At 37.4% G+C, this 21,972-nt stretch overlaps 1 protein-coding gene across 1 annotated transcript in view; it reads right to left on the minus strand.

Annotated features, from left to right (window-relative positions):
* Positions 1 to 21,972, minus strand: part of ITPR2 (inositol 1,4,5-trisphosphate receptor type 2) — a 469,109-nt gene that overhangs the window by 343,260 nt on the left and 103,877 nt on the right. Inside the window, exon 10 of the mRNA XM_055318489.1 lies at positions 8,204 to 8,248. Within this exon, the coding sequence (XP_055174464.1) occupies positions 8,204 to 8,248 (45 nt within the window). The remainder of the gene's footprint in view (positions 1 to 8,203; positions 8,249 to 21,972) is intronic.

Genomic DNA, 21,972 nt, shown 5'->3' on the forward strand with positions numbered 1-21,972 from the left:
AAAGCTAATCTGAAAAGACTACCTACTGTATGATTCCATTCCAAAAAAGGCAAAACCATAAAGACAACAAAAAGATCAATAGTTGCCTGAGAGCAGGGGGAAGAAAGGAATGAAAAGGCCGAGCACATGGGATTTTTAAAGCAGTGGAGCAGTGGAACTATTCTGGATGATATTATAATAAAGAATAGATGTCAAATGGTGGCTACTTATATCAAAACTCAGAGAATGTACCATGCCAAGAGTGAACCCCAATATAAATTATGGATTTGGGATGGTAATAATATGTTAAAGTAGGTTAATTTGTGTAATAAATGTACCACTCTGGCACCAAATATTGATATGGGAGAGGCTGTGCTTGTGTGGTAGCAGTGATATATGGAAATGTGTACTTTCCACTGAATCTTGCTATGATCCTAAAACTGCCCTAAAAAATAATGTCTATTTAAAAAACAAAACAGCAACACCAGAATGAGAGAAAATATTTGTAAGTCATATACCTGATAAGAGGCTTATATCCAGAAAATATATAGAACATTTACAACTCAATAATAAAGACAACCCAATTAAAAATTGAGCAAAAGACATGGACATTTTTCCATAGAAGATATTCAAATGGTGGGATCCCTGGGTGGCGCAGCCGTTTGGCGCCTGCCTTTGGCCCAGGGCGTGATCCTGGAGACCTGGGATCGAATCCCGCATCGGGCTCCCGGTGCATGGAGCCTGCTTCTCCATATGCCTGTGTCTCTGCCTCTCTCTCTCTCTCTCTGTGACTATCGTAAATAAATAAAAATTAAAAAAAAAAGAAGATATTCAAATGGTCAATAAGCACATGCAAAGATGGTCAACATCATTACTAATTAGTAAAATACACTAGGACAGCTATCACCAAAGAGACAGATAATAATAAGTATCACTGAGAATGCAGAGAAATTGTAATGGTCATATATTGGGAGGACATAAAATGGTGTGACCATTTAAGAAGAGCTTGACAGTTTGTCAAATGTTAAGCATATAACCAACAATTCTAAGTCTAGGTATCTATCCAAGTAAAATGAAAATATATTTCCACACCAAAACTTGTCCATAAGCGTTCACAGCAGCATTTATAAAAGCCACGATGTGGACACAATCCAAATGTCCATCAAATAATGAATGGATAAACAAAATGTAGTATATGCACACAATAGAATATTATTTGATCATAAAAGGGATGAAGTACAGATACATGCTGCAGCATGCATGAACTTTGAAAATATTATGCTAAGTGAAAGAAGCCAGACACAAAAGGCCAAATATTGTATGAGCCTATACATGAAATGTCCAGAATAGGCAGATCCATAGAGTAATTCATGGCTGCCAGGGCCTGGGGGAGGGGAAGATGGGGAGTGACTGCTAATGGATTTAGGCTTTCTTCTGCAGGTAAGAAAAATGTTGTAGAATTAGATAGTGGCTATAATTTTGGAGTTCTATGAATGTATTAAAAACCACTGATTTATATATTTTAAATAGGAGAATTTTATGGTATGTGAATTACATCTCAATAAATTTGTGGAAGGCAGAAAGGGAGGGAGAGAGGCTGGAAGGGAAGGAAGGGGAGAGGAAGAGACAGGGAGGGAAAAGGAACAAGGAAGGGAAGTGGGGAAGGAAAAAATGGAAGGAACAAACGAATGAAAAAAGTCAGAAGTATGTTGATGTCTGCCATGTAGCTTGACATGAAAACTCAGATGTTACACTAAGATATAGATGGCAAAGCAGCAGTTTTCCCTGGAACATAATGGTGACACAAGAACCACACTTCTATCAGACCACAAATAGCTGAAGCCAAGAAAGTCTCAAGAAGCCCTACAGAATCCTCTTATACAGGGCTAAGGAGAATACCATTTGCAATGAGGAATTCCTTCTCTATGGTAAAAATGGTGGTGACATCTGAATATTGAAAATGATAATGACTGGGATATCTGGGTGGCTCAGTGGTTGAGCATCTGCCTTCGGCTCAGGTCGTGATCCCAGGATCCTGGGATTGAGTCCAGCATCAAGCTCCCCACAGGGCATCTGCTTCTCCCTCTATGTTTCTTCCTCTCTGTGTGTCTCTCATGAATGAATAAATAAAATATTTTAAAAAATGATAATGACTATGATGAGGAAGAAAATCAAGAGAGGAGAAAGGAGAAGGTTTAAGAAGAGGAAGTGATAATTCTGAAAGAAAGAAGAGAAAGTTTGCTTTAGTTATACCCTCATAAGATGAAGAATTGAAGAGAAACAGACCAGGAAAATTGTAGTCACAAAGAAATATCATTAAAGAGCTTGTTTTTTAGACTCTACAATGCTATTGCAGCCAAAAGAAAGAACCACCAACATAACGAATATTAATTAATACATGTGAGAGAAGACTGCCTCATAATGTAGGAACACAGAAATAATGGACAAGATCAGTCAAATGTAGAAATAACCCAAAGGATTTTTTAAATATGTAGGCAAATGGATTTGAGAACAAGTGGCTTCAGTAGATTATTAGAAAGGCACAATTAAAATATGACTTTAATTAAGGAAAATAAAATTTAATCAATTATAATGAACCATGTTTGGAGAAAGGCTTTATTAACAGAAGATGAACATGTAACCTAAATAAATAAGAGACTTGGTGAACAGTCTCTTAAATTTGACAGTTTCTCTCATCACTGCTAGTGCAGATGCAAAAAATTTATATTCTGGTCTTTTTAGAGAAATATCATATTCCTAAAAAGAACATGTGTCTTCTAATTTCCTGAGCCTCCTGCACACCAATCTTCTAATTATAACTTAGCTTTTGTTATAGATTTTCCTTCAAGGAAAATGCACTAACTGACCCAACAATTCATATTTACTTAGCAATTGAAAGTTGGCATTGTGGTTTATACATCATCACTTGAGAGTTCATTTAGTACAAGTCAATCCTACTGTATATACTCTCCTTTGGAAATGCTCATAAAACACATTTTCTAGACTTAAAAGAGAAAGCAGATTCAGGTTCCCAGATTGTCCTCCTACACCATCCCCTTTGGTAATACATGGGTTCCTAACAAGAATAGTCAGGAACCTCTCTATTTTGACACTTTTATAATGAATAATAAAAATGTTTTCCAAACATAGAAAAACCTTGCTTATTAGGGCTAATTAAAAGAGGTCACTCTGAATTACTCATACTACTTAAGAACTGTGGTTTAATTTTAATTACATAGGATAAAGTGGAATGTACAACTACACCCCTAAATAATTTGCTTTGGTCCCCCAGGGCGGAAGGGGGGAGCTTTAATGAGATAAGATCCATTTGTAAGTAATAAAACAATTGTTTATGTGTGAAAAGAACTTCTAACATCTTTAGCAGTTTTTTAAAGCATTTCTGTGTATATTTTGCTGTTAATCTCTGCTAATTTGCTTAACAAACTCTCCTTCATAAATAGTTCAACAGTAAATTCCAAGACAGCCTCTCAAATTTTGTAAACAATAAAACATGAATGATGAGTTATAAATATACAATTGTTCAAATGTATGGATCAAGCTTCAATCTATAAGAAAAATCAATATTATATTTCTATAATATGAAGGCAGTTCTGTTCAAAATTGTGTGCCTGTGGCTTTTGTTTATAAACCCATATTTTTTTGTAAGTAAGAAAAAAGACACTAAAACACCAGTTCCCGGCACAGAATTACAGAAGTGAAATGCCCTCCCTTCTTGCATTGCAAAAATACATTTAAGGTATAGCAGAGCTTAACAGCTGTTAGATTTAATATCAGCTAGCTATCCAAAACACTCAATTTAGGGAACGCAGAGCCTCGGAATGTTAACCTAGTCTGCTGAGCTCTTATAAAACTGGCATTTTTTGCTTGGAAGGAAATGCACACAGCCTCTCGGGTTATACAAGTCAAAAATCCCCTTATGAGAAAACAGCCGAGTAAACGAACGGCTTGCCTGGCTTCTCCTGCCTGTCCTGGGGCCTGCCAGTGGAGGCACAGCAGTTAGCCTCCTGTAACACCTTCTCTGTTGACTCATTTGTGAGTCATCGAATTTTTAGCAGAGACATCACGTTGCAATTCTGTTGTTAGGAGCCAGAGACATTCTGTAAGAAAGAATGTATGCATCTTCAGGGCTGATGCAGACCTGTGTGTGGCCACAGCCACGGCAGCATAATGATGTGCAGCCCCTCCAGGGCTCACACTGCTGACTTTATGTAACACACATAACCCTGCCATTTAAAGCTGCAGACACTTCTCTTGGCTAGTTTCTTAAGAATCTGTTACTCTTAAATTCATTCCTCCTATGACCCTTTTTTCTTTCTATCCCTTATAACCTTATCACTGATGAATATAGAGTATATATTCAAGGAAATTTGGGAGTCTTTGTTCATAATCTGGTCCCCCAACACCCCAAAAAAGATCTATAAAATAGAATTTTCCAATACATTTCAGCCAAGTATCATGGTTCCTAGAACACTGCTATTGATATATGCCTATGCACAAAGACTGGTGGTTCTCAATAGGCAGAGAGTTTGGACCCCAGGGAGCCATTCAGCAATTCCCAGGTGCATTTTTAGTTGCCACAACAGGGGTCGGAGAAGACCGCAACTGGCATCTTGTGAGCAGAGTCCGTGGATGGATCTGCTAAACACACTACAGTGCAAAGGACAGTCCCCCACAATAAAGAATTATCTGGGCCACAATCTCAATATTGCTGAGGTTGAGAATCCCCAGCATAGACAAAAGGCACTCCCTTGAAAAATCAGATCACATTCCACATCAATATGGTAATGTGAAAATGGGTGGTGTTATTAAAAAAAAAAAAAACCCTTCAAAGAGCCATTTGAAAAGATGCCTTTCAAGAAGAAGAAACTAATGACTGTCAGGTTCCCAGCTGGGCTTGACACAGTTCCAATGTTTACAGGGTCCCTGTGGATGCTGTACATTTGTAAGATTGGAAATAATAGGCTCCTTTGTAGAATAAATACAGCAATTTGGGTCTTAATGGGAGCTCTGACACACACCACCTCATTTCAGTGGCACCATGCATTAACCTTTGAGACTTCAAAAATGGAAGGCAACATTTTGATAAAGGTTTCCAAATTACAGGAAAAATATTAACTGGGTATTAAGTAGACAACATAAGGGAAAATTTGGAAAGAAAAATAATTAGCATGGTCACAGTGAACTCAGTGTTACTGGAACCCAGATCTGAGGTGAGATGGCATTCTGTTTGGGGAAATTGATTTCATTTTTCACAGGCTAAGCTCTAAATGCTCTTTTGTTTTCTTTTTTAGACAGAAACATAATTATTGCTAGGTGGCAAACGGTCTATAAAATGAGAAGCCATATTGTTAGCTTTACTGTTCCATATTTTCAGTTTTATTTACTTTCAAGTTAGAGACTAAGAAAAAAAATAAATCAAATGTCTCCAGTTGGATCTCTCTCTGAGATGGCAGATGAGATCCAGCTATACACTTCTACAGCAAAGCAGACCCACCTGTGTTACATGCAATTAAAGTACTGCTGATAACAACTGCCTTGCAGAAAAGTGCCCTTTCTCACCTTTAGGTGAATGAAGAACTTGTATTTCAGAATATAAAGGGAAAAAGTCTATTAAGTCTAAGTAAAAGCTTGATGGACACAAACAGCAAATTTCACCATGGATTCATTACTTTATCTGATTGAATTTTAACCTCTGGCATATAGGTGACGTACACAGGGCAAACATCCTCATCATTATTCAGGTAAGAAACAGAGTAAATGAAGTCTAAGTAAAAGCTTGATGGACACAAACAGCAAATTTCACCATTGATTCATTACTTATATTCCCCAAGCTGTCCGTAAACCTTCATACTCTATCTCTCCTACTCAGCTCCTGCTCTCCTAAGCATCAGTAGCATCACCAAATAGTATGTAGCTGAAAGGAGATAAGCAGAGATGTAATTCAATTGCACGATTTGAAGCTCTGATGTGATGCCCTTTTAATAGAAACAACATACATTTTTAGCCTACTAACATCTTTTATTCAAAAAGTTTCCCTTTATCTGATTGAATTTTAACCTCATGGTACATAGGTAACGTACACAGGGCAAATATCCTCATCTCATCATTCAAGTAGGAAACAGTCTTGAGAAGGCTATCTGACATGTGCAAGGCCACACAAGTTAATGGTGGTGCTAGAAGTAGAACTCCCTTGGCTCTATACAAGGCTGAAGAAGTCATATAAAGTATCATAAAAAACGACCTTGAGAAAGAGAAAAGCAACCCTGGATATCTAAAGTTGGCCTGGTATTAACCAGCAGGTTCAGTATTGCCAGGGGCACCCTGACTCTCAGAGACAGGCCACAGGGTCCTCCTCTGAACATGAATGATTTCACAGAACATCACATCCAACAAGGCTGCCCCTAACTAGGATGGATCAAAAAAAAACAACAACAACAACACTCCATAATCATGTCTGAACACTGACAAAATGTGAATATCGTTCAAGCCATAAAAACTACTTAGGAGGAGTGCTTCTTCTTTAGCACTAACAACCTTGGCCTGGCTCTCATCTGCCCTCCCCATAGATAAAATGTATTAAGATATTTCCTCTTCCTGACAGCATTCCTATCCACAGTACACCCCACTTCTTTAAATCCTCCCCCAAAATCATCTTGTACAAGCCCAAATCCTACCACAGGTTCCTTCTAACACCCTCTGAGAGGCCCCACAGTTTCCAGGGATGTAAGTACAATGTGTAATTAATTCCACTTGTTAAAGAACAGGTGTGTTCCTGGTGGTCTTTGGCTAGAGACCACTGACCAGTAAGTATATAATAAGAACCAAAGACTCAACTTTTAAACATGGGGGCAGCCCAGGTGGCTCAGTGGTTTAGCACCACCCTTGGCCCAGGGCGTGATCCTGGACACCCGGAACCCAGCGCCACATCAAGCTCCCTGCATGGAGCCTGCTTCTCTCTCTGCCTGTGTCTCTGCGCCTCTCTGTATGTGTGTCTCTCATGAATAAATAAATAAAATCTTAAAAAAAAAACTTTTAAACATGGTTATGGATGGCATTTTTCTAAATCATAGGAAAATAAGAACCCAACAATCCTGGGCTAGCTCTTTGAAAACCAAGGAGAAGAGTCCACACAGGAGGATAAAACTGAATTAGAAATGAGGGATCCAACTGATCTAACAAGCCTATTTCTATGGTTAGGAACATTTTGACACAAATTAAAGTTTTCTTTGGGCTAATGACTTGATACTTCAGCTTTATTTCTATTGTAAACCTGATAGTCAGATAGAGAAAGAAGTCAAATAGGATTGACTCAGATCCAGAAATTCTGATTTGATTCACCTCCCTGTATCAATATCCTTGTAAAACATAAAGCTGAGAACCAATGTAAAGGCAGTAGTCATTTCAATTAAATATTCCAACCCTTTCTGTCAAAGGGTAGAATTTTGAATGATGCAGTGATAATTCTAGCAATTCCCAAAGAGACTGCTAAGCTCCTAAGAAAATTAAATTATAGACTGTGTCTACTTTACATCAAAATATCTAGATAAATTGCTAAAATAGAGATATATAGATATGTATATATATCCAACCCATCAACCAGGTTTTGTCTGTATCACATCAAATTATCCTCAATTTCAGAATTTTCTATTGAATTAAGTCATGTTGTTGTCATAAAGTCATCTTCTTTACAATGTTGAAGAGCCAGCTGAATAATAATAAATATCTTAATGAAAATTGGCTTTGAAATAAGATTGAGATTTTTTTTTGAGTAGCATGCTTTAGAGTATCAGAAAAATCATATAGTTGTTTGATGCCTCAATTTCTCCCCATAAATAGAACCCAAATTATTTTCAGCCAGAAAGGATTGTCCTGTTGCCCTTTTTTAATATCATACCATAAATCAATTTCTCTTTCCAAACTTCTATGCACTTCTGAAAACTAAACCTAGACCTGCCATATCTCCCAGATGCCCACTGACTTCAGTGCTCTATCGTAAACAGCCTCCAACTTGCTAGAAATCTCCCTAAATACCCATTATTGGACATCTTTTTATAATGTCAGCCATATCATCTTTTACTTTTATAGTCAGAGAATCTCTCTCAGAATCCCTAGTCTTCAAATTTTCTATGAACTTTTTAATTCATTCACATAAACTATAAACAATATATTTGGAATTTGTTGGGGAAAAAACCATTCCACTCACCAAATTTTTTCCTTCATTTTGAGCATCTCGATAATCAGGGTTAAGCTAAAAAACAAAACAAAACAAAACCAGTTTTGAATCACTATTAAAAGCATATTAACAAGACCAATTACCTTTAATTCAGTTCACTATTGTATCCTCAAATAAATTTAATATTAAAAAAAAAACCCAAGGAAGTAAAGCATTACTAAATATGACAATTTAAAACATTACCCTCAAACTCTAGTTTCAGGAGACATTATCTAAAATGTCATGTTCATGGCTTTTATTTTTATTAGAACAGTTGACATCTTTGAGCAAGTGAGAGCTGATAATCTCACATCCTCTGAGGAAGGCTTCAAGAGAGTTCATCATTTTGCCCACCACAAAATCTGCCATTAACTGATAACTCATTTTTTAAAAGCAGACCAAAGGAAAGTCTTTGTAACATTGATTCAAGATCATGCTCCACATTCTATATACGCAAGAAAAGAAAATCAAGTAAAAGAAGAACTATATATCATATAGTTATCCATATATATATAGGATATGAGGTTGTTAAATCATGAGTATTGTGGGGCTCAGGGGTCAATCCAACAAAGATGGATGAGTTCTGTATATGCTGAGTGTTGGCCCACGCATTTCCAGCTGGCCAGAATCTATACCTCCTGACTCCCACCTGATGACACAGTCCCAAAAGGATGTCTGTATTGTACTGAAATCACTAGTTCATAATCTGTAAAACAACATAACTATAAGATGTGTCTCCCTAAATCATGAGTTGTTCACTGGATCTTAACGATTTTAATAGGAATTGGTTGGTGTATATAATATACAACTGCAAGCATTAAAGTCACCATTTAAAATGTAAGGTCAAGGGACGCCTGGGTGGCTCAGTGGTTGAGCGTCTGCCTTTGGCTCAGGGCATGATCCCGGAGTCCGGGATTGGGTCCCGCATCAGGCTGCCTGAGAGGAGCCTGCTTCTCCCTCTGCCTATGTCTCTGCCTCTCTCTGTGTGTCTCTCATGAATAAATAAAAATTAAAAAATGAATAAATAAATAAATAATACATAAATAAAATGTAAGGTCAAGAGTCTTTCTCAGAACAACACTTGGCTAGTAGCCTTGAGGAACGTCCTCTCGACTTACTACTAAATATCAGTGAAGGTGCTGAAAAGGATCATAAGCAAAACAGAACAAAACAAAAAAGTCCCAATCTCACTGAAAACAAGACTGAAAAACAACTTAAGCTCAAAGCTACGATGGACTGACAGTATTCACAAAGCAGCTGGTGTGTGGGGAGAAGCAGACATTTCCCTGGGTTTTATCTCGTGGCATACCTCAACCTCACTGCAAACTAATAGCTTCGTGAACACAGTCAGGATACTTGCTGTGGTCGCCACTGTTCATCCATTTACTCAGAGACTCCAAGTATTTGGCCACCAAAAACCTACACAGAAGTGTGTACCGCTGATAAGCATCATCAGCCTGAGCAGACACTTGTCTCCCCAGGGTACCCATCCACTGTCCCGGAACCTCTACCTTCTCATGACCACAGAAATGTGACAAAGCTCAGAAAACAAATGAAGAGAGTCAAGGGGGCAGGAGATAGCAGAAGGCTTTCTTGCGAATCACTGTCTAAAGAGAAGAGAAAGAACAGTGTCTTCATATGTGGGAATTACACTGCCCAATATGGTACAAATGGTAAAGGGGCAGGAGAGAGAAGCAAGTGCTACAGAGCCCAGGTAGGCAGAGATGCCATCTGCTGGACCTGGGACCCACACCAACAGCGTGTCCTATGGTTGGCCTTTTGTCTGAAGACTGAGAAAAAAAGATGGAGAGTTTTAAAAAATACAACAAAAAGACTATCCACTCAACCCATCTGGTTCTGCATGGAGCCCACTCGTCTGAGAATAAGGAAGGAAGGAAAGAAAAAACAACATGGGACTGATTAAAAAGCATGGATGTTAGAAGGCGAAATTCTTTTCTGAGAATCTTTCTGAATATTTTCTATGGTATGATGCAAAATAAACTTTCAGGAAATGGCTTGGCATATTCAAGAGAGTGTAAGTAAACATTTCCTCTATGTAAAGACAACAGAATAAAATGAGCAGCAGAAAATATAATACAAAAATAATTACATAAATAATATCAAAACATAAAGAATTATAAAAAGGAAGTTAAGAAGGATTTCACTAAAAATGAAAACACAAATACAAAATTAAACTCCATGTTGGCAGCAATAAAAAAAAAGCACAGTTGATGCTGCAGGAAATGAGTGATGCAAAGCATAAAAAAATTGAACAGCCATCTCTCAATACAGAGGAAAGGTATAAAAAAATAAAAATTAGTATAAAGCAAATAGTCATTGGAGGACCAGAGAAGGGCCTATCAATTAATGGATGACAGGTGTACTGAAAAGGAAGAGAAAGCTGGTGGGATACAAGAAATGATCAAAGATAACACAAAATAAAGCTTTGCTCAGCTGAAGAACTGTGTATGGAGAGGTTACCATACCCCAGGAAAATCAACCAAAACAGACTGACACATTCATTTGAGGACAATGAGCAGGGAACACAAAAGGGAAAACAATGCTAGGGACAAAAAATAGAGTCAGAAATTAGGTTTAGACAAAAATGCTTACCATGTGACAGGAGAAAGGATAAATAAAATGTGGCATGTTCAAACAATGGACTGCTACTCAGTAAAAAACATGATGAGCTACTGATACGGCAATATGGCTGGATCTCAAAAATATATACAATGGAATACTGTTCAGCTATAAAAAAGAATGAAATCTTGTCATTTGCAACAATATGGATGAACCTTGACAACACTGTGCTAACTGAAATACATCAGAGAAAGACCCATACTGTATGATCTCACTTACACATGGAACCTGAAACAAAGAGAACTCATGGATGCAAAGAACGGTGGTTGCCAGAGGTGGGAGATGGGGAATGAGTGATGTGGGTGAAGGTGGTCAAAAGGAACAAACTCTAATTATAAGAAATTAAGTCTTGAGAATATAATGTCCAGCATGGTGACTGTAGTTAACAATACTGTACCGCCTATATGAACGTTGCCAAGAGAGTAGATCTTAAAAGCTCTCATCCAAGGAAAAAATTTTTATGGCTACCTGTGGTGATGGATGTTATCTAGACTTAACTGTGGTAATCATTTCACAATATATACACACACCAAATCATTATGTTGTACACCTAAGCTAATAAAAGTTTATATGTCAATTATATATTAATTTTTTAAATATTGTAAGTGGAAGAAGCCAGACACTGTATGACTCCATATACACAAGTTTTAAGGTCCAATAAAACTAAACTGCGGTTAAACAAACCAGAAACAGGGGGTGGAGGGGGTTGTATAAGGGAGGGGAGTAGATAGAAAGCAGACCCAGCCCAAGAGTCACAAGACAGGCCAGGTGACAGGTCTCTCTCAGGTTTTAGAACTAACAATGAGAGGCAGGGGAGGGGGTAAGAAAAGGGGATAGAGTTCCAAGTTGCCTGTTAGTGCTAGGCCAGCAACTGGGGAGATCGGAGGCAGAACTTTCTTTTTCTATGGTACATATCTCAGGCTCCTTAAATTCCCTTGAATTACAAATAAAAGAATTAATCCCAAGACAGGATTATTCTTGCTTTTGGAATCCGGGAGTGAAAGGTAGAAAGCCAAAAAGATTGTGAATTAACTGGCCTCCTGTGTACTGATTATTCAAACACAAAAAGACACACTTTTACTTGGTAGTAATGATAGTTCCAACATAGTGCCCAGGAGGGGTTTATCCAGCTATTTTAGTCAAGCATCAACATTTTGCATTTTTTAATTTGATTTCAATTTGAAGAATTCAGATTTTTTTTCGAATTAAAAAAAAAGCCATACTAAAATTACAGCTAATTTATTTCCAAGAGATACGCAGGAAGTATAACCACAGATATATCTTATGGTCAAAGTGCTCATTCAGTAAGATTCAGAGTAGCTTGCTACAGACACTATGAAGGAAATTCGTGCTGGAAACCATGATATATCCTAATTAAACTGTATAAAGGAACAGGAATTCACATATCTAGGTAGTACACAAAATCATGTGTGCCATCTGAAATGTAAGATAAATTCCATCCCAAAGACAATGTTGCTTTCTGAAATTCAGTCTTCACATATTCACCCACTTGGGGTCACTCATTTCAATGCCTAACTCAATCCCTAAGGGAAGTCTGGGAACTGGACTCCAGGCTCTGCCCTGGAAAAAGATACCCAAGGGCTTTAGAAAAGGTCTTCTAACCTTGGAACTCAGGGTCCTCCTCTGTTAAATGAGAAGTCTATGATCAAAGCCTAATCATACTAAATGTACGTCATTAAATTTTATACATTCATGTCTTTGGCAACAATACTAAAGATGGTGCTATCAATTAGATTTTGCTTCATCTTATGTCTCTCCGACTGTAATGTGTTTTTTTAAATAATTAATATGGAGTTATTGCTTCAGTAAACTCACGAAAGTGATAATAATAATGAGGAGAAAAAGGAGGAAGAGGAGGGAAAGGAGGAAGAGGAGGAGAAGCCACCCGAATATACCTATGCCTATATCAGTTCACCAATATTAACTGAAGACCAAATAAATATATGCTTTAATGTATGTTTTAATTATACTGCTGCTTTCCTTCTCTGAATATAATAAGAGTGGTAATATAAAAGTAACTAGACTAAGGATGAACCAAAAAAATATTATTTCTAAAGAAGGGGGGAAAAGACATGTTCATGTGAAGATTCCTGAATCTTTTAGGACTTTAAAAGAATTATTTCCTTACCTTAAAAATAAATTATAAGTCTGGCATTGGAGAGAGAGATCTAACATGCTATTCAATCATTTATTCAATAAACATTAATAGAACATCTATAATGGGCAAAGCATTGTGGCATATGGTATTTTAGCAAAGACAAAGAGAATATGGTCCCTGACTATAAGACCTTACAATCTAGAAGGGAAAATAAGTTAATAATAAATACAGTTAGCTGTAACATAAAATAGAATGTGACAAGAGATATAAGAATGAATAATTTATGAATAATACAGGTCAGAGGAAGGAGGGATCTGTGTAGGCAATTTTATTCAAGAATTATTCATAGAGAAGGTAACATCTGAGATAAGCCTTGAAGGATGGGTACAATCATAACTGGCAGAGAAAGAAAGGAGTGAAGAAGACACGTAGTACAGAGGAAGTGAATGCCACACAGGTGAGAAACTGAGACTTGTTCAGAGAAGACTCTTAAGTGTCATTTTTGGAATACTTCTTATATGCTTTTAAAGGTTAATTCATTTCCCTTACAATTATCCTATTAGAAGGGATTCTTTTCTTTTTTTAAAGATTTATTTATTTGAGAGAGAGTGCATGCAGGTACATGGAGGGGAGGGGCAGAAGGAGAGGGAGAGAATCTCAAGCAGACTCCCTTGCTGAGCGTGAAGCTGGGTGTGTGTTGGGGGGGGGCTCCACACAGGGTATCATGACACAGGGCTCCATCTCTCGACCTTGAGATCATGACCTTAGCTGAAATCCAAGTTGGATGCTTAACCAACTGGGCCACCCAAGTGCCCCCCTATTAGAAGGGATTCTTCACCCCACTTTACCAGGGGCATATCACCCAGGCCCCCGGGGCATATCAAGTGAAGTCTTCTGAAGTGCAGTCACACCACTGGTGAATGGTAGGCTTACTCAGAAGCCCAAGTCTGATGATACCAAAGCTACATCCTTCAGTTACCATGTTACTTCCCTCCTTCCCTCCTGCCTCCATAAAGAGGAGGGGTGGGATCCAAAGTGGGATCCAAGCCAGCCCAGACCAATGGGGCTTTTAAACCATAGCCTAATGGGTTTACATCTTCAGAAAGACTTTGAATATCACTGGGGAACTGTTTGCAAAACCACTGCATTAAAAATCCTCAACTGGCCATGGTGAGTAGGAGATAGAGATAGAGGATGAATGAGGCAAAGTAACCAAGCACAGTAGTTCAAGTAAAAAGTAGCAGAGCCCTGACAAAAATAATCGTGCTGAATATAAAGGAAAAAGCAGATCAGAAGATGTTACAGAGAGAGTCAATAGAATTGTAATGTGTAAACTGAGACAGAAAAATATGTTTGTCATCCTCTCAAGTTTTTAACACTGAACTGAGAAAATGCACTGTTACAGGGAAAATGATTTAATCTTAGACATATTTATTAAGCCTCAGTGGCAGTGGGATATTCGAGATCAAATTCCTGACCCACTGCAACTGTGGGAGTGAGTACCAGGAAGAGAATATGAAGAGCAAAGACGCAGTACTAACCTCTGAAGGGAGTTCTCATTCGAATGGCCAAAGAGGGCTCGAAAGGAGTCAAGTAGAAAATGTCACAAGTCAGAATAGAAAAGTGGCAGAGAAAGAGAGACAGAGATCATAAACACTTAGGCAGTGAAAACCATGACTGCACCACAATCAAATGAAAGACAATTCCATCTTTCCACCTAACAAAATAGCAAGAAGCAGACAGAACATTTCTAATATACACCCATTTTCTTAAAACAAAAATGTTGGGGATCCCTGGGTGGCTCAGCGGTTTAGCGCCTGCCTTCTGCCCAGGGTGTGATCCTGGAGACCCCGGATCAAGTCCCACATCAGGCTCCCTGCATGGAGCCTGGTTCTCCCTCTGCCTGTGTCTCTGCCTCTCTCTCTCTCTCTCTCTCAATCTTATGAACAAATAGATGAAAAATTTTTTAATGTTACTTTTTTATTATGAAATGTGTTTTGATCAATTTTTATTATATAACATTAAAATCATCACTTATACATTTTTAAATAATTATATATGTTCTTTTTTCCAATGCCTGGCATTTCAGAGACAATCTATTATTCTGACAAGTCTAAAAAAGAAAAGCAGGGGAAAATAAGCCTTATTAAATGCTTATATGTGCCAGGCACAATTTATATTGTAATATGTAACGTGTGTGTGTGTGTGCGCGCGTGCGCAGAGGGTCTGGTATGTATCTTCTTCCATTGTATTTGTTTATATATACATATACATACATAAACATGCAAACCATAAACGATGGCTGACACAGTTAATGGAAAATTAAACATAAGGATATATAAAACTACAACCCTAGCATTCATAAGATTCTATGCTGGTGTACAGGTTCTTGAGTACTAAGTTTTTAACTAATTAATTAAATCCGAAGGCTGTTGCATAGTTAGGAAATAAGTGTTTAGTGCCATCTGGTGGAAATCTGGCCTATCTACAAACAAATAAATTAGCTGTCTCTGGAAGGGTAATGATCAAATCTTTAATGCATAAAATGATTTGCATTACTCGGTCTCTTGTTCTGGGAAGGATCATTATTGCTTTAAGAATACCCAAAGAAAGAAAATGTAGAAGCAGGGGATCAGAAATTGTGATACGTGATTTACAATTGCTCCCATGACTATGGAAGAACAGTTTACTGAGACTCCCATATTATTCCACTCAAAATATGATAAAATTATCCCCCCTCCCCACTGATATGGTTGGGAACTCTCGTGCACCAATAAGGCGATACAACTAAAAGATCTAGGGCAATGAGTGTGCTTACAACCATGCTGTATATTAAATGCAAACATACATGACTATTTCCATTCTTTCCTCTCATATTACCTTCTTTTTTGCATGGACCACAGAAACTGACATCACAGGAAGGCAGCCTAACAATACGGTACTGTAAACGTACTGTAATGCATTATCTGACAAAGCCACAAATGGCTTCATTCTCTAATTCACAATTAAATACTTTGTTCCACGTTTTGTCGATGAGCTTCTAGCATTGTGTGAGTATCAAAAATAAATTTTGAATTCCCTAAAACAAAATAGCACTATATTTATAGTGCTATTCTTAAATAGCTGGCAGTTTATGTGTTTTGTCTCTATAATTAGACTATAGAAGCTTCTGTGAATAAAATGGTCTAATTTCCTTTGGATAGTGTCCCCTTCCTTTCTACACAAGCAATAGCCTCATTATATTTTTTCTGAAAAACTTAACCACCCTCTAAGTACTGGTTAAAATAGAATATCAGGTTTAGGAGGTGCATGTATAAGTAAAATTGTGAGGGTTTTTTTTTTTTCTCATTTGTGCTTATATTTAAGATTGCAGCCCTTTGAACTCACTGTGAGATTTACTGTGGTCATCGATAGATGTTAATAATTTAAACATTACACAAAATCAGTTATCTCAGATGTAGGTGTATGCTGAAAGTAATTGCAAAGGAGATGTCTCAGTGACTGGATTAATATTCTCGTCTATACTGCAAACTCCCAAAGGATAAGGACCAAGTGTTAATCACCTTTGTTTGTTTCAAAATAGTGCTTCTACCTAATAAGGCAGTTGACAAACGACTGTGTAACATAGGTTAGGATTTCTCAACATAGGTTGGCCCTACTGGCATTTGGAACCAGATCATCCTTTGTTGTAGTGGCTGCCCTGTGCATGGATGTTTAGCTGCATCCCTAGCCTCTACCCACTAGATGCCAGTAGCTCCCTCTCCCCCGTCTAACAATAAAAATGTCTCCAGACATTGTCAAGTCTCCCCTGGCCAACTGGATCACCCTAGGCTGAGAACCAATGGTATAGATGAAGCCCCACAAACCTAGCATCGAACCCAAAGACTATCATTATCTTGTTTTGAACTTTGGACAAAGTAAATCACCTCTCTGAACCTGGGCTTCTTTTTTTCTGTAAAGTGAAATGACTGGATGTATAGCCTCAGTCTTTCTCTCTCTGATTCATCTGTTAGATTATGTAGTATTTACTGAATATAGATTAAATATTAGACACTATTCCATGTACCCAGTGGTGAACCCTTAAATCCCCCCCAAAAAAACATAGCTTCAGTTACCTAACTTATAAAGAAATTTCAGTGCTAAAAAAAAAAAATAAATCTTAAAAAAAATAAATAAATAAATAAGAAATATCAGTGCTAAATAAAAATTATAATCATAATAATAGTAGGAGTAGTGATGGTAATAATAAACAACACTACTCCACATTTTCTGTTCCCTTCTCAATGGAAGTGAAGGGACTTAATAGTTACTGGATATATTTTATGTGCAAGATGCTGAACACTCCGTATCTTAATTATAAAATAATCCCATGTAATATATATTATCATCTTTTTTACACACAAGGGAACAGAGATTCAAAGAGGTTAAATATTTGCTTTAAGTCAGACAGATTGTGAACAGTATATATGAGATTTTTTTCCCTAACACACTAGCTTTCTTTGCCAAACTGGCCAATAGAAACACCATATATTCAAAGGCAATTCAAGAAATTGGAATAATCCAATTTACCAGAAATGCCTCAAGTACATGAAAGTAATATTTCAAATTATCAATATGTGTATTGAGAATGGAAAGGCTGAGGGAAAAGAGTAACACATTGCCAGGAACTTCCTTTAATAAAAAAACAGCTCTGTTCTCAGTTTATTTTTTTTTAAATATACCTTTAAAAACCTATCTTGAAAAAATAAAAATAAATAAAAACCTATCTTGTATGACTTTTTTTTATTATTAATGTTCCTCCTCCTTCATAGCCCTGATATGAAAAGTCAGTCCACCCCTACTTCCACTTCCTGGCTTCCTCGTCATTCCTCCACCCCGTGGATTCTGGCTTCCACTAAAAATGCTCTCAATCACAAATGACTGTGTTCTTGCCAAATGCTGTAAATACATTTTGTTCCTGACCTTTTCGGTAGCACTCTCCTTTTTGAAACTCTATCCTCCCTTGCTTGACATTTGTGATTCAGCCCTTTGGATTTTCCACTTGCTTTTCTAACTTCTCAGGCTCCCCGTCTGTTGTCCACCCTTAAAAGATGATGTTCCCCACAGCTCCACCTTCAAACATCTTCTCACTCTTTTTGTATTGCCTGGTGATGTCAGCCATGCTGATGCTGACCAGCCAGACAATCCCCAAACTTCTAGAAGATGTGAATCCTGTACCTATCAGGCGTTTTCACCTGGACATTCTACAGCACCTCCAATTAGACATACTCAAAACTGAATGGATTATTTCCCCATCAATGCTGCACCTCTTCCCATTTTCTCTAAATTGGAGAATGATATCACCAGTTCTCCAAAGCCAGAATCTTCCAACTCCTTAACCTTTAACATTTATGGATTACAACTCCATTGTTTCCATGTCCTAAAAATGTCTTCTCTACTCCCCCTTCTTGCCATTACCAATGCCACTCCTTTGGTTCAAATCCTCAAAATATTCTAGAGGTATTAGACTTTTGTCACCTACCTGGGCTCCCTATCTCTAAGGTGATCCCTTCCAGTTGCTTTTACAAAGGCTCCAGAGCAGCTCTGCCCACTGGATCTTTCCCTGTGATGATGGAAATGTTCTATAATGTGTGCTATCCAGGACCATGTAGTTATTGAGACACTTGAAATGTGACTAGTGTAATTGACAAACTGACTCTTCAAAAGTATTTATTTTAATTTAAATAACGAAAATGTGGCTAGTGACTACTGCATTAGCCAATGCAACTCCAGAGTGGTCATCTCTAAACATAAATTTATTTAGAACACTGCTCTTTAAAAATAAAACCAATTCTCCTTAGCTTAATATATATGGCCTGAAAAAAATCAGCTGCCCTACATCTCTGGTCGTACCACTCCCCTCCCACCTTCTAGCACCACTTCCAAACTCACACGTATCTTATGTGTGATACACATATCCTATGTGTGATACACATATGTATTATCCATACAAAACTAGTTTGTACCAGGGCGCCTGGGTGGCTCGGTCAGTTAAATGTCTGCCTTCAGCTCAGGTCATGATCCCAGGGTCCTGGGATTAAGCCTGGAATCGGGCTCCCTGCTCAGTGGGGAACCTGCTTCTCCACCTCCCTTTGCCACTCCCCCTGCCTGTGTTCTCTCACACTCTCTCTGTCAAATAAATAAATCAATCTTAAAAAAAAAAAAAACTAGTCTGTACAATACCACACATCTCCTTGCCTGTGCAAAAGCTATTCTCACTGCCCGAACATGCTTTCTCTCACTTCCCCACCTGCCTTACTCATCCACCAAGCAGCTCCTCCTCGGGCCTCCTCGCCATTCCTTAAACCTCTCTGGCACATTAGTGTTTCCCCATAAGCACACCACTATTCCTATTGCTATAATACATGTATCACACTGTACTGAGAGCTCTTTTAGGGCAGAAACTAGATTTTCTAGTGACATCACTGTGTCTACCAAATGTTTACGTATAGCTGTCCAGCCTCAGCCTCTAAGCTAACTACTTCAAATTTATTCCCATTACTAATTAGATCAAATTCAAACCTTCCAATCAAAATCTTCAAGCAAAGGAATCCCTCAATAATTTCTTTTAGAACTCCTTTCCTTGAATCAGGCCTCCCTCTTTTCATTGTCCACATATGATTTGGACATTCCACAACCCTGTGTCTCCTTGGCAACTTCTACAATGATTGTCCTTTTGTTTCTCTACCAACCTGTATCTGTTACTTTCTTGGAAAACCAGAAAAAAGTTCACCGCAAGCAAGAGCCTTCTTTGGATAATTTCATGCTGACCTACCTCCACCTGCACACATAATCAGCCTGACATGATCCTGTCTCCTGACCATCCTGTGGCTACTTATAGTATACTGTCTTCCAAACTAGGAGGTCAATTCTTTTTTTTTTTTTTAAGATTTTATTTATTTACTCATGAAAGACACAGAGAGAAGCATAGGCAGAGGGAGAAGCAGGTTCCATGCAGGGAGCCTGACGCAGGACTCAATCTCAGACCTCCAGGATCACACCCTGGGCTGAAGGCGGCGCTAAACCACTGAGTCACCAGGGCTGCCCTAAGAGGCGAGTTCTTTGAGGGCAGAAACTCACTCCTCTGCTTCCTTCTCTATAGTATTCCCTACTACATTGTGAATTTATCAGTCACCTAAAAAGCACATATGAAAGATGGTATGAAATCTTAAAGAGGATGTCTGTTGCTGCTATGAATACCAAAAATAATTATTCCCAACTCTTGTATTTTCAACATCCTATGATATATTTTATTTTTTAAGAAGTATCTAGATATTAAAGATAAAACTAAAAACTTAAATAAAAGTCAAGGACCTTTCCTCTCCTATGAATAAGGATATAATATAAGAAAATGAATAAGGCTAGGAAGTTACAAATCCAAATGTTGGGAATGATTTGAAATTAAAGACCCGGGCATTTTTTAAAAAGCAAAATAAGAAAAGGATAAGCATTGTTTTTTTAACTGCCATCAGAGGCTAATTGCAACCTGTTGTGGTACTGGAACTAGAAATCAATTTTTTTATCAAGTGACAAGGACTACAATAACTGTGATTTTGCCACATTTATAGACACTTTCACATCAGTAGGACAAGCATCGTGAGATGTGACTGTACCAGGACCTTACCTGACCTTAGCTGACAAATGAAATATAAAACTCTAACCTATGGATGCCACTATTCTGAAGCTAAGATTTCTCTTGTGCTGATAAAATAGTACACAGAAGCACCCATTCTATTTTATGAGTTAAAATCAGTAGAAAATAAGTTCCTAGCTTTCAATTTTCAGAGATGTATTTAATACTTAATTCTCCTTCCCTCACCTTGCCATAAAAAAAGATGTTATCTCAAGTATTAAAGGTCAAAGAAAAGATCCTCCAAGTATACCAGACTCTTTAATGGACAAAATAGCATCTGACATTTAAAGTCATATTCTCTAAAGACAGAATAGTCTTTTAAAAATCTTTTCAAGGAATGAACTGATTTCTATTTCTCAACTTTAAATAAATTCTTTTATGTATCAAGGTCTTGGATGTTCATCAAAGTTCATCATCAAAGTTAATTAACAGTTTAATTCTTAATCTAGTTATTTGAATGTATCAATGATACAAGTTTTAATTGCAGAAAGTAACCAATTAATCATGTCAGTTGTCTATAGAATGTCAGTAGTAAAAACAGTCATTGATTGAAGTAAAATTAAGAGTCACTAATATAAGATCCAGGATAATTTTGATGTTAATTTCTAATCTTTTATAAGACATCTAATAGGCTTTTCTAATTCTTATTTTAGATTAGATTCTCTACCTTACGGCTTAATTTTGCAGTGTCAAAGTGTTACTTTTCAAAAAAGTTACTTCAAAACATTCATGGTGCAAACAGCCCATAAATTGCAAAGCTATATTTCATTTATTTGAAGAGATTCATAAATAATAAGTCAGATATTTATAAAAGTAAGAGTAATCTCTATTTCTCATAATAAATTTAACCATGCCAGCATCACTTACTGGATGTTTACCACATTATGCCAAGCACTTCACCTCACTTAATTCTCTTAATATTGTTAGTATATAAATGTTGTGATTATTCCCATTTTCCAGAGGAAGAAATTGGATTTTAGAGAGATTAATTTGCCCAAATATGACTCCAAATGCCACTCAGATACAAATCACAAAATCTTCTTCCTATCTTCTAAGCTTACAGAATCCTAAAGAGCTTTTTTATATTCATTCATTCATTCAAAAGACATTCATCAAATGCTTTCTAAGTCCCAGGCACCACCCTAGATGTGGGACACCATCCACTGTGAACAGAGTGGTGATCCAAAAATAAACAAAAACCAAAAGAATCCTTGCCTTCAGAGAGCATACATTCTGAAAGAGAATGTCAAGGAAAAAAAATGTACAGTAAGTCAAATAGTGGAAAGCACTATGAGGACAACTGTCACAGATTAATAGGATGCAGAGGGT

This window comes from Nyctereutes procyonoides, unplaced genomic scaffold (assembly GCF_905146905.1).
Source record: "Nyctereutes procyonoides isolate TBG_1078 unplaced genomic scaffold, NYPRO_anot_genome, whole genome shotgun sequence".
NCBI lineage: Eukaryota > Metazoa > Chordata > Mammalia > Carnivora > Canidae > Nyctereutes > Nyctereutes procyonoides.